The sequence below is a fragment of the Gorilla gorilla genome, chromosome 9 (assembly GCF_029281585.2).
Source record: "Gorilla gorilla gorilla isolate KB3781 chromosome 9, NHGRI_mGorGor1-v2.1_pri, whole genome shotgun sequence".
Lineage (NCBI taxonomy): Eukaryota > Metazoa > Chordata > Mammalia > Primates > Hominidae > Gorilla > Gorilla gorilla.
In genome coordinates this window covers 32784989-32801479 of record NC_073233.2, presented here as the reverse complement: position 1 = coordinate 32801479, position 16491 = coordinate 32784989, and the positions used below count along the sequence as shown (strand labels likewise).

Below are 16491 nucleotides of genomic sequence, written 5' to 3'. Positions count from 1 at the left end.
TTTAAAAATGATGCTCTAAAAATGACTTATTGACAATTTAGTTCTCATTACCTTAGATAATTTTGTCTTGAATTCAGATTTATCTTTGATAACAAAGTCATTAATGAGACGAGATCGGTCATAAGTAGCTTGTTCTGATTCATCCGTGTAATCCTTATCTTTTCCTAGGGCTATAAAAGAGAAAGAGAAAGTTATATCCATTTCTATAATTTTTCTCTTTTTTCATTAAACATACTAATCTCTCCTCTTTCATGTTTTCCCAGAGTTTAGCCTATATATATACTAGAAAATACATAAAATTTGTGTGGCATAATTTTCAAATAATCCATACATTCAATAAATAAGCACATAAAAGTAATCATGTGAAAGCTTGCCTATTATTTACTAATGCTGACACTGATAGTGACTTTCAGAAGAATTAAATTCATCTATGCTATTCAATGTACTTCAAATTTTTGAAAATAAAATTGGAACCATGAAAAAAATCATATCATTTGTTTTGAACTTGAAGATAGTGACATTTGTAAGAACTGTACAAGCATTTATTTGCTCAATTAAAAACTGCATTGATCTTGAGAGTCTGTTTTCTTAAAAGCTGGAAAAATTTGAAGGGTGCAAAAAGTCTGAGAAATAGTAGAAAATATCTTAATAAACATTACAAGAAACATAAAATCAGGGGATTGAAACAACTGTCAGGAAAGAACAGAGAACACTGAAAAATGATGGTTACTAGTGGAATAGCCAAAAACTAAAATGCTATAATATCAGTTACATATAAGGATGTACATGAACAATGAATAAGCTGTAATTAATGTAAAATAGTACAAAATAGGAAATCTCTATGGTGTCTATATGACCAAGAATTCTTGACACACTTCACTAAATTTATATTCCATGTGATATAAATATCTCTTCAAATTAAAAAACAGATTGCTATATATTTAGCCCTTTCAAAGATATCAAAACATCTTAGAGTTATTTGATTAGATCAGTTGGTATCTATTAAATGTGAATTTTGACATGGAAAACTCTAGTGCTTTCAAGATTTCAGTCAATTAACTTATTGTACAGAGGAAAAACAATTTTGTTTATAGTATATCCATTCCTTTATAAATAATGGTTAAAAACTATTAAAACATAATATGTTACATCATGGGCAGCTAATAGTATCAGGTTTTTAGTGGTATAAACTAAAATTATATAGGTCATATTATGTCTTAGGATGCAGTTAATGGCCAGATATGTTAAGAAGCTCTAAGCTTTTAGTGGTTACACTTAGACCTATTAACCATACCTAACTCATTGATGGTTAACATTTGCTAAGTGCATGCAATAAGCCAGAAACTTTACCTGTATTATTTTTTTTCATTCTGATGACAACTTTATAAAGTGGGTATAATTTCTTCCTACATTTAATAATAAGCAAAAAAGGAACATGGAACATGCCAAAGTCACTAAACTAGTAAGAGGTACATCTAAAACTGAAACAAATTCTGATCTGATTCCAAAGCACATGCTTGTGAATATAATATGTTTCCCCCATATTTAGGTAAGTTACATTGTATTCATTCAACTTTTGTTTATTAAACAACCCTGATATGCAAGATACTCTTTTACAAGTTGACATTAGAGTGGCAAACACAATTCTGCCTTCATAGAACATTGAAGTAAGAGAAGAAATGCAATTTTAAAATAAGTAAAATATTAAGTATGTCTTGTGGTCAGTGCATTTGAGAAAAATACGTAGATAGGAAGGATGAAGGTGTGAAAGGTGTGGGGGGTGTCATTTTAGTAAAGAACATAGTAATATTTCAGCAAAGATATAAAGAGTGAGGCAGTTAAACACACAGGTAAACTGGAGGAAGAATGATCAACACAGAAAACTTTAAAATGCACAATCTGGATTTGCATTGAACTGTTACCTTAGCGTGAAAGAAACTGAAATTTTGGAGTTATATTCTTGGAGCAGCTACCAAAACCCTACCATTGACTGCCAGTTTGTAAGGCATAGAGTGTTTTGTGTTTTTATTTCCTTGCCAATCCTTTCTCCCCCTTTCCTTCCTTTCCCCCGGCAGGCACTCTCGCGCTCGCTCGCTTGCTCGCTCTCTCTCTCTGTCCCTGTCTTTCTCTCTGTCTCTCCATCATTTTCCCCACTGGTTATTAGAGAAGCAAGAAATCCTGGTTTGATTAAACAGCAATCGGCAAATGGCATGTGCTGTTGGGGAGCAGGCACTGGCTTGTGGATCACAAGATGTCATTTCTCATTCTAAATCTGCCACTTCCTTAGCATGCAATTTCCTTTTCCCAAGTCTCTAAGGGTCCTCTAAACTCTAAAATTACCTAAATATGAATTTAATGCTTATAAAAGATAAAATGACAATTTACATTAATTATTTTATTTTCCATGGAACACAAGAAATTAAACCTATAGAAGTTCATTACTCATTTCCTGCTCCTATTCCACTCACAATTTAGTTTTCTAGGCAGAGATTTTTTTGTTTACTTTTTTCTTTAATTCCTATAACTCATCTATTTCTGGAAAAGAAATACACAGCATCATCTTGCTGGAGGAAAGCTAAATCAATTTTGAACATTTGCCAAATACCACCACATTTATGAAGTCTTTTCAGATCTTTTTTTCCCCTACCCTACAGCGCTGACTAGAGCTAATCATTTTATTTTCTAAATTCCTTCACATTTGTTTTCTTTTCTTTTTTACTCCCCTCCCTTCCTTCTTTGCTTCCGCCCGCCCCCCCCCCCTTTCTTTTTCTTTTTCTTTCTTGGTATATTGGAGAAGTCAGCATAATATCTGGGTGAAAAAACTATCTGAACGCCAAACCTCTATGACATGCAATTTACCCATGTAACAAACGTGCACATATACCTCTTGAACCTAAAAGTTGGAAAGCAAAGAAAATTTTTCAATAAATGCTTATTAACAGAATAAATATGAAAAAAATAACAGAAGTAGAAAAATTGAAGTAAATTAACTAAGAGAACAAATAATATTAGAGTATGCAGATAGTTTTAAATCATTGTCCTGATGAATGATATACAAAGATATTGCTATGACTTGGATATGGTTTGTTTGGTCCAGGTCTCATGTTGAAATTTGATCTCTAATGTTGAAAATGAAGACTGATGGGAAGTGTTTGGATCATGGAGGCACATCCATCAATATGTTTTAAGAGCAAAACAGAGCACAACTGGAAATGCATTCTAAAATTATAATCTAAAAGAAAGAAAATCTGTGTTAGCAGGAATGTTCCTTTAAGCCTATGAATAATAAAACGTAGAAACTATTGCCATCTTAATAAACAAGTGTATTCTAGTTACACAGGCTAAAACCCTAGGAGTGATCTTGACTCCTCATTTTCTCTTGTACCCTACATCAAATCCTTCACCAAATTCTTTTAACTTAACATGAAGCATTAACTCTTTAGTACATTTCACTCTTTAGCACATACCACTGATATGTAATGTGTTTTTACTTATTTGTCTTTGTTCATTATTTGTTCCCCTCACTAAGGTATTTTTTGTGAGCCTGGCCTGGCCTATATATATATGTATATATATATATGTGTGTGTGTGTGTGTGTGTGTGTGTGTGTGTACATTTTTTCCCACTTTTGTTGTCTTGTTTGTTGACTGCTTTCTCCTTAACATCTAGAATAGGGTCTGACACATAGTTACCATTCAATAAATGTTTATTGAATGACTAACTGGATTTAAATGCCCAAATCCTGTCTAAACTGTCTTTAAATTATAGCTCAAAGATGATCATTTATCAACATCTGATTATAGTTAATTAAATGAACAGAAGTCCATTCGATTCTCCAAAATGATCTTCCTGTCTCCATCTTTTCCTCCTACCACATGATAGCCAGGGTGGCCCTTTTAAAAACCCAAGATAAACGATATTAAATCTCTATTCAAACCTTCTAATAATTCTGCATCTCCAGGTAAAGCCATAGTCCATACAACAGCCCACTGGGCATATGCATCATCTAGCTCCTTACTATCATTCCCTGTCCAGCTCCTACAGCTCTACCCTCATGCCCTCCAATCCAGCTGCACCAGGTTATTTGATGTAAAGTATGTTCTCACTGTGGGGTTTTTGCACTTGCTTGTCTCTCTGCAGATAATGCTCAATCTCTGTTTTAGCCAGGGTTCTGTTCACTTGTCACCTCATCAGAGAATCACTGTTTGACCATTATTTCTAAAATACAGTCTCCATAGTTCTCCCTCTGCTCACAATGCTTTATTATTTTTTTATTATTTTTATCAGCACCTGACATCAAATGATGAAACACACACTCATATAAAACATATATGCTATATATGTACATATACATCAACATCAGGCATTGAATGTATACATTTATACGTGTAAATGTTATATCTATCTCCTCCTAACTATAAGTGCTATAAGTGCAGTGACTGTTTTGTTCATCGCTATATCCAGATATTTAGTTCATTGTTAATTGCATTGTAATCTCTTAGTAATTCTTAAATTAACTAATAAATGAATGGTATGCTTATATATGGGAATATTTTGCATCCATTAAATTGCTTTGCAGACTGGCAATGTACAGAAATGCTTAAACTATAATCTTAAGTTAAAAAGCTGTTTTAGGCTGTTCTCACACATTTTATTTGAAATATAATTTTCCTTCTGAGTGTAACTTTGTAAAACAATATAAATGTAAGGACAAACAGTGAAAAACTATAGTATGAAGGAAATGTAAAATGTGTTATCTATTTTAACTAGGTAGTGGTAGTCCTCTCTCCCTCACAGATATTTTTTTTCTTGCTAGGAGTTATTTGTATCATAACGGCAGAATTTACAAAGCTTTTTAGAGTTAGTATTAGCATCAGTCAACATCTGAGAGCAACAATGGAGACAGTCATATTGCATTTTGGTTAATGAAGCTAATTATTCTGCCATCAGTGAGATCTTCTGAAACACAAATGAAACCTACTAATGTGTTTTGGTTGTTCTCAAGGGCACAGATCCTTATTTTTATGAAATCCTCCTCATGTGGTGATGAGACATTTATTGCACATATGCCCAGAACATCAATTAAATTTCAAATTAGAAAAATGTTTAAGCAATAGCACTAAATTACAATACCAAATATTATATTTCCTCTTTTTAAGATGACTTTCTCCCACGTTGTAACATTTCTGAAATCATGGCAGTAACCTATTTTTCCCAAAAGCTCTTATTAATTTGATGATGCTTCCTATAATTGATAGTGTTTTAAAATCTAAAAAGATCAAAGAGTTAAGAAAAACAGATTTTCACAAAAAAAAAGACAACAGCTTTCTGGAACAGGTGGTAACAGTTACAGTAAGTCTGATTATGACAAATAGAACTCTTGCTGTTCTCTAGTAGCAGAATAATAGGAAGGCATACATCCATAAAAATGCAGTCTCAAAGCTCAATAAATCGCTTCATATGTTGAAGAACAAAGGCTGATATAGTGGCAAGGGAATCAATATTGGTTTCAAAAAATCCAGCTTAAAATCTTTGTTTTATCATTTGTTAGCTGGGTGGCAGTGAGTCCATTACAGTTTTTTAACGTTAGACTTTAGAATAAAATATTCCCATAGAATATTTCCAAGGATTAAATGCAAGAATCTATACACAGTTACTCAAACACATAAATATACATTTTCTTCCTTTTGTTTGCATTCAATTCACAATTTGAGTATTGAGACAACTACAAAAAAATAAGTAACTTAGGGCTACCAAAAAAGTCCTATCTTTCATTTTAAAGCCTAAGTAGATAGGAAACAATGTAATTACCTCAAGTATGCCAGTGGAAAATTTTAAATTTAATCTATAAATCTGTTTTCTTTTTTTTTTTCAGAGTCAAAACATTTTTATTTATTTTCTTTCTTTTTTCTTTTATTATACTTTTAAGTTCTAGGGTACATGTGCAAAACGTGCAGGTTTTTTTTAAATTATACTTTAAGTTTTAGGGTACATGTGCACAATGTGCAGGTTAGTTACATATGTATACATGTGCCATGCTGGTGCGCTCCACCCACAAACTCGTCATCTAGCATTAGGTATATCTCCCAATGCTATCCCTCCCCCCTCCCCCCACCCCACAACAGTCCCCAGAGTGTGATGTTCCCCTTCCTGTGTCCATGTGTTCTCATTGTTCAATTCCCACCTATGAGTGAGAATATGCGGTGTTTGGATTTTTGTTGTTGTGATAGTTTACTGAGAATGATGATTTCCAATTTCATCCATGTCCCTACAAACGACATGAACTCATCATTTTTTATGGCTGCATAGTATTCCATGGTGTATATGTGCCACATTTTCTTAATCCAGTCTATCCTTGTTGGACATTTGGGTTGGTTCCAAGTCTTTGCTATTGTGAATAGTGCCACAATAAACATACGTGTGCATGTGTCTTTATAGCAGCATGATTTATAGTCCTTTGGGTATATACCCAGTAATGGGATGGCTGGGTCAAATGGTATTTCTAGTTCTAGACCCCTGAGGAATGGCCACACTGACTTCCACAATGGTTGAACTAGTTTTCAGTCCCACCAACAGTGTCAAAGTGTTCCTATTTCTCCACATCCTCTCCAGCGCCTGTTGTTTCCTGACTTTTTAATGATTGCCATTCTAACTGGTGTGAGATGCTATCTCATCGTAGTTTTGATTTGCATTTCTCTGATGGCCAGTGATGATGAGAATTCTTTCATGTGTTTTTTGGCTGCATAAATGTCTTCTTTTGAGAAGTGTCTGTTCATGTCCTTCGCCCACTTTTTGATGGGGTTGTTTGTTTTTCTCTTGTAAATTTGTTTGAGTTCATTGTAGATTCTGGATATTAGCCCTTTGTCAGATGAGTAGGTTGCAAAAATTTTGTCCCATTTTGTAGGTTGCCTGTTCACTCTGATGGTAGTTTCTTTTGCTGTGCAGAAGCTCTTTAGTTTAATTAGATCCCATTTGTCAGTTTTGGCTTTTGTTGCCATTACTTTTGGTGTTTTAGCCATGAAGTCCTTGCCCATGCCTATGTCCTGAATGGTAATGCCTAGGTTTTCTTCTAGGGTTTTTATGGTTTTAGGTCTAATGTTTAGGTCTTTAATCCATCTTGAATTGATTTTTGTATAAGGTGTAAGGAAGGGATCCAGTTTCAGCTTTCTACATATGGCTAGCCAGTTTTCCCAGCACCATTTATTAAATAGGGAATCCTTTCCCCATTGCTTGTTTTTGTCAGGTTTGTCAAAGATCAGATAGTTGTAGATATATGGCATTATTTCTGAGGGCTCTGTTCTGTTCCATTGATCTATATCTCTGTTTTGGTGCCAGTACCATGCTGTTTTGGTTACTGTATCCTTGTAGTATAGTTTGAAGTCAGGTAGTGTGATGCCTCCAGCTTTGTTCTTTTGGCTTAGGATTGACTTGGCGATGCGGGCTCTTTTTTGGTTCAATATGAACTTTAAAGTAGTTTTTTTCCAATTCTGTGAAGAAAGTCATTGGTAGCTTGATGGGGATGGCATTGAATCTATAAATTACCTTGGGCAGTATGGCCATTTTCATGATATTGATTCTTCCTACCCATGGGCATAGAATGTTCTTCCATTTGTTTGTGTCCTCTTTTATTTCATTGAGCAGTGGTTTGTAGTTCTCCTTGAAGAGGTATGTCACGTCCCTTGTAAGGTGGATTCCTAGGTATTTTATTCTCTTTGAAGCAATTGTGAATGGGAGTTCACTCATGATTTGGCTCTCTGTTTGTCTGTTATTTGTGTATAAGAATGCTTGTGATTTTTATACATTTATTTTGTATCCTGAGACTTTGCTGAAGTTGCTTATCAGCTTAAGGAGATTTTGGGCGGAGACAGTGGGATTTTCTAGATATACAGTCATGTCATCTGCAAACAGGGACAATTTGACTTCCTCTTTTCCTAATTGAATACCATTTATTTCCTTCTCCTGCCTAATTGCCCTGGCCAGAACTTCCAACACTATGTTGAATAGGAGTGGTGAGAGAGGGCATCCCTGTCTTGTGCCAGTTTTCAAAGGGAATGCTTCCAGTTTTTGCCCATTCAATATGATATTGGCTGTGGGTTTGTCATAGATAGCTCTTATTATTTTGAGATACGTACCATCAATACCTAATTTATTGAGAGTTTTTAGCATGAAGTGTTGTTGAATTTTGTCAAAGGCCTTTTCTGCATCTATTGAGATAATCATGTGGTTTTTGTCTTTGGTTCTGTTTATATGCTCGATTACATTTACTGATTTACGTATATTGAACCAGCCTTGCATCCCAGGGATGAAGCCCACTTGATCATGGTGGATAAGCTTTTTGATGTGCTGCTGGATTCAGTTTGCCAGTATTTTATTGTGGATTTTCGCATCAATGTTCCTCAAGGATATTGGTCTAAAATTCTCTTTTTTGGTTGTGTCTCTGCCCGGCTTTGGTATCAGGAAGATGCTGGTCTCATAAAATGAGTTAGGGAGGATTCCCTCTTTTTCTATTGATTGGAATAGTTTCAGAAGGAATGGTACCAGTTCCTCCTTGTACCTCTGGTAGAATTCAGCTGTGAATCCATCTGGTCCTGGACTCTTTTTGGTTGGTAAGCTATTGATTATTGCCACAATTTCAGCTCCTGTTATTGGTCTATTCACAGATTCAACTTCTTCCTTGTTTAGTCTTGGGAGAGTGTATGTGTCGAGGAATTTATCCATTTCTTCTAGATTTTCTAGTTTATTTGCATAGAGGTGTTTGTAGTATTCTCTGATGGTAGTTTGTATTTCTGTGGGATCAGTGGTAATATCCCCTTTATCATTTTTTATTGCATCTATTTGATTCTTCTCTCTTTTCTTCTTTATTAGTCTTGCTAGTGGTCTATCAATTTTGTTGGTCCTTTCAAAAAACCAGCTCCTGGATTCATTAATTTTTGAAGTGCTTTTTGTGTCTCTATTTCCTTCAGTTCTGCTCTCATTTTAGTTATTTCCTGCCTTCTGCTAGCTTTTGAATGTGTTTGCTCTTACTTTTCTAATTCTTTTAATTGTGATGTTAGGGTGTCAATTTTGGATCTTTCCTGCTTTCTCTTGTGGGCATTTAGTGCTATAAATTTCCCTCTACACACTGCTTTGAATGTGTCCCAGAGATTCTGGTATGTTGTGTCTTTGTTCTCATTGGTTTCAAAGAACATCTTTATTTCTGCCTTCATTTCGTTATGTACCCGGTAGTCATTCAGGAGCAGGTTGCTCAGTTTCCAGGTAGTTGAGCAGTTTTGAGTGAGTTTCTTAATCCTGAGTTCTAGTTTGATTGCACTGTGGTCTGAGAGACAGTTTGTTATAATTTCTGTTCTTTTATATTTGCTGAGGGGTGCTTTACTTCCAACCATGTGGTCAATTTTGGAATAGGTGTGGTGTGGTGCTGAAAAAAATGTAAATTTTGTTGATTTGGGGTGGAGAGTTCTGTAGATGTCTATTAGGTCCGCTTGGTGCAGAGCTGAGTTCAATTCCTGGGTATCCTTGTTAACTTTCTGTCTCGTTGATCTGTCTAATGTTGACAGTGGGGTGTTAAAGTCTCCCATTATTAATGTGTGGGAGTCTAAGTCTCTTTGTAGGTCACTCAGGACTTGCTTTATGAATCTGGGTGCTCCTATATCGGGTGCATATATATTTAGGATAGTGAGCTCTTCTTGTTGAATTGATCCCTTTACCATTATGTAATGGCATTCTTTGTCTCTTTTGATCTTTGTTGGTTTAAAGCCTGTTTTATCAGATACTAGGATTGCAACCCCTGCCTTTTTCTGTTTTCCATTTGCTTGGTAGATCTTCCTCCATCCTTTTATTTTGAGCCTATGTGTGTCTCTGCACGTGAGATGGATTTCCTGAATACAGCACACTGATGGGTCTTGACTCTATCCAATTTGCCAGTCTGTGTCTTTTAATTGGAGCATTTAGTCCATTTACCTTTAAAGTTAATATTGTTATGTGTGAATTTGATCCTGTCATTATGATGTTAGCTGGCTATTTTGCTCATTAGTTGATGCAGCTTCTTCCTAGTCTCGATGGTCTTTACATTTTGGCATGATTTTGCAGTGGCTGGTACCGGTTTTTCCTTTCCATGTTTAGTGCTTCCTTCAGGAGCTCTTTTAGGGCAGGCCTGGTGGTGACAAAATCTCTCAGCATTTGCTTGTCTGTAAAGTATTTTATTTCTCCTTCACTTTTGAAGCTTAGTTTGGCTGGATATGAAATTCTGGGTTGAAAATTGTTTTCTTTACGAATGTTGAATATTGGGCCCCACTCTCTTCTGGCTTGTAGTTTCTGCCGAGAGATCTGCTGTTAGTCTGATGGCCTTCCCTTTGTGGGTAACCCATCCTTTCTCTCTGGCTGCCCTTAACATTTTTTCCTTCATTTCAACTTTGGTGAATCTGACAATTATGTGTCTTGGAGTTGCTCTTCTCGAGGAGTATCTTTGTGGTGTTCTCTGTATTTCCTGAATCTGAATGTTGGCCTGCCTTGCTAGATTGGGGAAGTTCTCCTGGATAATATCCTGCAGAGTGTTTTCCAACTTGGTTCCATTCTCCCCGTCACTTTCAGGTACACCAATCAGACGTAGATTTGGTCTTTTCACATAGTCCCATATTTCTTGCAGGCTTTGTTCGTTTCTTTTTATTCTTTTTTCTCTAAACTTCCCTTCTCGCTTCATTTCATTCATTTCATCTTCTATCGCTGATACCCTTTCTTCCAGTTGATCGCATTGGCTCCTGAGGCTTCTGCATTCTTCACGTAGTTCTCGAGCCTTGGCTTTCAGCTCCATCAGCTCCTTTAAGCACTTCTCTGTATCGGTTATTCTAGTTATACATTCGTCTAAATTTTTTTCAAAGTTTTTAACTTCTTTGCCTTTGGTTTGAGTTTCCTCCTGTAGCTCGTAGTTTGATCATCTGAAGCCGCCTTCTCTCAACTCGTCAAAGTCATTCTCCATCCAGCTTTGTTCCATTGCTGGTGAGGAACTGCATTCCTTTGGAGGAGGAGAGGTGCTCTGCTTTTTAGAGTTTCCAGTTTTTCTGCTCTGTTTTTTCCCCATCTTTGTGGTTTTATCTACTTTTAGTCTTTGATGATGGTGACGCACAGATGGGTTTTTGGTGTGGATGTCCTTTCTGTTTGTTAGTTTTCCTTCTAACAGACAGGACCCTCACCTGCAGGTCTGTTGGAGTTTGCTAGAGGTCCACTCCAGACCCTGTTTGCCTGAGTATCAGCAGCAGTGTCTGCAGAACAGTGGTTTTTCGTGAACCGCGAATGCTGCTGTCTGATCGTTCCTCTGGAAGTTTTGTCGCAGAGGAGTACCTGGCCGTGTGAGGTGTCAGTCTGCCCCTAGTGGGGCGTGTCTCCCAGTTAGGCTGCTCAGGGATCAGGGGTCAGGGACCCACTTGAGGAGGCAGTCAGTCTGCCTGTTCTCAGATCTCCAGCTGCGTGCTGGGAGAACCACTGCTCTCTTCAAAGCTGTCAGACAGGGACATTTAAGTCTGCAAAGGTTACTGCTGTCTTTTTGTTTGTCTGTGCCCTGCCCCCAGAGGTGGAGCGTACAGAGGTAGGCAGGCCTCCTTGAGCTGTGGTGGGCTCCACCCAGTTGGAGCTTCCTGCCTGCTTTGTTTACCTAAGCAAGCCTGAGCGATGGCGGGCGCTCCTCCCCCAGCCTCGCTGCCGCCTTGCAGTTTGATCTCAGACTGCTGTGCTAGCAATCAGCGAGACTCCGTGGGTGTAGGACCCTCCAAGCCAGGTGCGGGATTTAATCTCCTGATGCGCCGTTTTTTAAGCCCGTCGGAAAAGCGCAGTATTCGGGTGGGAATGACCCGATTTTCCAGGTGCCCTCTGTCACCCCTTTCTTTGACTAGGAAAGGGAACTCCCTGACCCCTTGCGCTTCCCGAGTGAGGCAATGCCTTGCCCTGCTTCAGCTCACGCATGGTGCGCTGCACCCACTGACCTGCACCCACTGTCTGGCACTCCCTAGTGAGATGAACCCGGTACCCCAGATGGAAATGCAGAAATCACCCGTCTTCTGCGTTGCTCATGCTGGGAGCTGTAGGCCAGAGCGGTTCCTATTTGGCCATCTTGGCTCCTCCCCTATAAATCTGTTTTCTAATCGTCAGTTGTATGCTTTATGTTGAAAACTTATGCTGACTCAAGTGGGAATGCACTGTCTTTTAAATTTTGTTTGCATATCAGCATCAGTTCAAAACTTAAAGGAACTGACCAATATAATATAGCAGACTATTATGATCACAACATAAACCTTACAGCTATCTCTGGGAGTAAAATTTTAATAGCTAAATTATTCCAGCTCAGTCATTCTTCTTTACTATAATGTCATTTTATTTTGTTACTCCGTTACATTGCATTGTTTCAGCATCTGAAAATCGATGCTATACTTCCTGGAGAATTTTAAATGTGTGAGTAGATCTCTGACAAATATTGTCTAATTTGAGTCTCACAACAGCTTTCACTACAATTCTGCTCAATCTCTGTTTATAAGAAGAAATTAATATTGATATCTCCATTTCTCAAATCGGAAAACTCAGGCAAAGATGGTGTGTACCCAAGTAGTGAGTGACAGGGTTGGTGCCTGAAACTGGACCTTTTGACCACCAATAAGTATCATGATTTTAAAAATTATCCTACAGAAGCTTTCTGTGAAGAATAAATTCATGAATGGTCCATACATGGCTTGCTCTGTGGTTAGGACACAATAACAACAAGGACCCAGACTTATTAATTCTTTGGGGTTCCTTTGTTAGCCTGCTTCTCCCTAGCCCTATTGTTCTAAAGTACTACCACTAGCCAGTAGCAATGAGGGTACTGACAGAGCTGTGCTCAATGAACAACACAGGGAAGCAAATCCTGCAGATAAACTGCTTTCCATTGTGTCAGTGTGCTAGTGTTTTCTACTCACCATCTTTCCCTGCACTCTTCCAATCCTCACCCATCCACCCATGTCAGTAAGTGGATAGCTTGAACCAAGCAATATGAGTAAGGCAAACATAAGTCACAGTTACTATCATCTAGTGAACAGTCATCCAAAGTGCTATAATAGACAGGAAGTAGCATCTAAACAACTATGTATTAGGGAGGACTTCAGTAAGACTGATGTTAGAAAGACAATTCTACAGCTGGGCACAGTGGCTCACCCCTGTAATCCTAGCGCTTTGGGAGGCTGAGCTGGGCGGATTGCCTGAGGTCAGGAGTTTGAGACCAGCCTGCCCAACATGGTAAAACCCCATCTCTACTAAAAATACCAAAAATTAGCCGGATGTGGTGGTAGGCGCCTGTAATCCCAGCTACTCGGGAGGCTGAGGCAGGAGAATCGCTTGAACCCGAGGCAGAGGTTGCAGTGAGCCGAGATCGTGCCACTGCACTCCTCCAGCCTGGGCAACAACAGCAAAATACCATCTCAAAAGAAAAAAAAAAGGCTATTCTACTACTTAAGAAGAGTTTTGTTTTAAGCCTTTAAATACTCTATATAAAGGTCTATCATCACAATTTAAATACAAAAGAGAATAATATTTAGATCAGGTCCTCAGTGAGAAAATTAACAAAGCACTAACTCATAACTAGTAAGAAAACTCACAGTGATAAATGACATCACAGAGAGCAAAAAAAAGGGTGTGTTCTATAGCAGACTCTCCAAAGAGATGTGCGTATGTGTGTGTGTGTGTGTGAGAGAGAGAGAGACAGACAGACAGAGAGAGAGAATGCTCTTTCATCCATTTGTCTGTCCTAATCCTAAAAGTATTATTTAAGCACCTACTATGGGTCAGGTACTATTCCTGATTCTGGTGCTAAAGATGGCAGCAAGATTGACAGTTTCTGTCTTCTGGAAACACAGAATTGGGGTGAATAACCTAAATAAATAACTTTAGGTAATAAGTATTATGAAGAAAAATCCATCAAGATTAGGAGACAGAAAGTAACTCTGATGTGAACCTAGCTTATTTCAGTGTAGAGCCCTAGGATAAGCACATATTTATTGTGAACAAGGAACACAAGATGGTTGAGCTGTCTGCAGCTCGTGAGAAAAGGGAAGCATTAGGAAATGGCCTAGAGAGACCAGACCCAGATTCTGTAAGATCTCTGAATACCAGAGTGAGTTTGTGTTTTAAATGTAATGGGAAACCTGGAGAGACAGGAGCACAGAAATGATGGGATTTAATCTTCCTTTTATTAAAGATTTCTGTGAGTCCTGCGTGGAAAATCATCTATAAGGAGGCAGGATTTTGAGCAGGGAGATCTGTTTGGAAGTTATTGTACCAGCGTACCAAGAGAAGGTAGCAGACGGACCCAGGAGCAGCAGTGAATGTGGTAAGCAGTAGTCAGATTCTGAATATATTTTGAAAATTGAGGCAAGAGGACCTTATGTGTTCAATAAACAATTGACAAGATTTACAGTGACTGTGAGACTGTCATAACTGAAAAATATGTTCCTTCAGTGTAATTCCCTCATTTCTATAATCTTAAGTAGGTTAGGAATATTAGAAGAAAGTTATTTCTTATGCCATCTTCATATAAAATGCTTCTAGGAAAAAATAATGGGAATTAGTGGATATTATCTATAGAATGAAAGTTATAGAATGAAAGCAAAATCACCATGTACTCCTTTGACCATAACTATTTAAAGAAATAGACCAATGAGTATTCCACTGAGCTAAACTATTATGTTTGTAGAAAGCAAATAAATGTTTCAGAACTCTAATATGAACCCATTCCTGAGGAAGTCATTTTATAACATTAGCAAAATGTTGATTTCATAACAAGATTAGACAGATGTGTGTTTGGGTTGGTTGGACTCAAATTATGCTGGTCTTAGTGAGCCCTAAATATTTCTTTTTTTTTTTTTGAGACGGAGTTACACTTTTGTTGCCCAGGCTGGAGTGCAGTGGCATGATCTCGGCTCACCGCAACCTCCGCCTCCTGGGTTCAAGCGATTCTCCTGCCTCAGCCTCCCTAGTAGCTGGGATTACAGGCATGTGCCACCACACCCAGCTAATTTTGTATTTTTAGTAGAGATGGGATTTCTCCATGTTGGTCAGGCTGGTCTCGAACTCCCGACCTCAGGTGATCCGCCTGCCTCAGCCTCCCAAAGTGCTGGGATTACAGGCATGAGCCACTGCACCCGGCCCTAAAATATTTCATTTCTAAGTTACCTGAGTTTATAGCCACATGGGCATGGGAAGAATCAAGCACCAGGCACTTGTTAACGTGGATTACTGTGTCCTTGTCATTTTCCAGCATACTGAGAAGAAAAAAACGTAGGCAATGGTAGTGGGGCTTCCAAGACTAATAAAGAAAATTATTGCCACACCAGGATTTCAAATTCACTGCTACAAGGGTCAGCACTTTCGAGAATAATTCTGTGAGCGTGTGGGGATATATGGGATGCTGCTCTGGCTTTGTGAGCTGCTTTATGAAAAACAGAATTAAAGGTTATGTGATGTCAATAAAAAATGAAGAAGAAAACAAAAAAAAATCAAAACTTTCGGATTCAATTAGCTTTCTAACTAATCATTACCCAAATATATTTTAACATGCAGCTTTATCTTCACCTTGTACTTTCTGCCTGAAACTTACTAACATCTTACAGAACTAGTGTCTTTGGAAATCACTAACCACTTTTTACCTTAAGGCCTTTGTGGCTAGTGTGGTGGTTAAAAGAGAAGGTTAGAGAGCTTCCTTGGTTGAAATCTCAGCTCTCCACTGACTAGCTATGTGACATTTGGCAAATTATTTTCTCTCTTGGTGAATAAGCTTCCTCATCTGTAAAAAAGTGCTACCTAACTAAAAGGGTTGTTATGAAAATTAAGTGAGATAAGACAGGTAAAGTGTATAATAATAAAGAGTCCAGTAAATTATTGTTTATCCATCGTGCCATCATTAATGCCATAAAAGTACCCCCCCACTTTTTTTTTTTTTTTTTTTTTCCTGAGGCAAAGTCCCACTCTGTTGCCCAGGCTGGAGTGCAGGGGTGTGATCATAGCTCACTGTAGCCTCCAACTCCTGGGCTCAAGTGATACTCCCATCTCAGCCTCCTGCGTAGCTGGGACTACAGTCGTGCCACCATGCTTGGCTAATTGTTTTCTTTTTGTAGAAACAGGGTCTCACCACTTTGCTAATGCTGGTCTTAAACTCCTGGGCTTAAGCAGTCCTCCTGCCTCAGCCTCCCAAAGCGCTGGTATTACAGGTGGGAGCCACCACACCCAGCCTAAAATCACTTTTGATGATCACAGAAACAGCTGTTTAGTGTAGATCTCTCTGGGCCCAGCAGAATTTGGTGTGAAAGACAAGCTTAGTAAATGACTGAATAAAGCAATGAACAAATATTTGTTGAACCCCCATGATGTGCTAGGAGCTATGATGAAGTTATACCTTTTTATTCACTTCAAGTCCTAGTAAGAATGGCTCATTGATCCCAATTTACTAGTGAAATCACTAAAGCTCAGAGAGGTTAAGTA

General features: G+C 38.0%; 1 protein-coding gene across 4 annotated transcripts in view; it reads right to left on the bottom strand.

Moving 5' to 3' along the window:
• Nucleotides 1-16491, bottom strand: part of ANO3 (anoctamin 3) — a 472830-nt gene that overhangs the window by 197535 nt on the left and 258804 nt on the right. For all 4 annotated transcript variants that reach the window (XM_063711053.1, XM_063711054.1, XM_031016410.3 and 1 more), the window contains one exon: nt 52-170. In XM_063711053.1, the coding sequence (XP_063567123.1) occupies nt 52-170 (119 nt within the window). The remainder of the gene's footprint in view (nt 1-51; nt 171-16491) is intronic.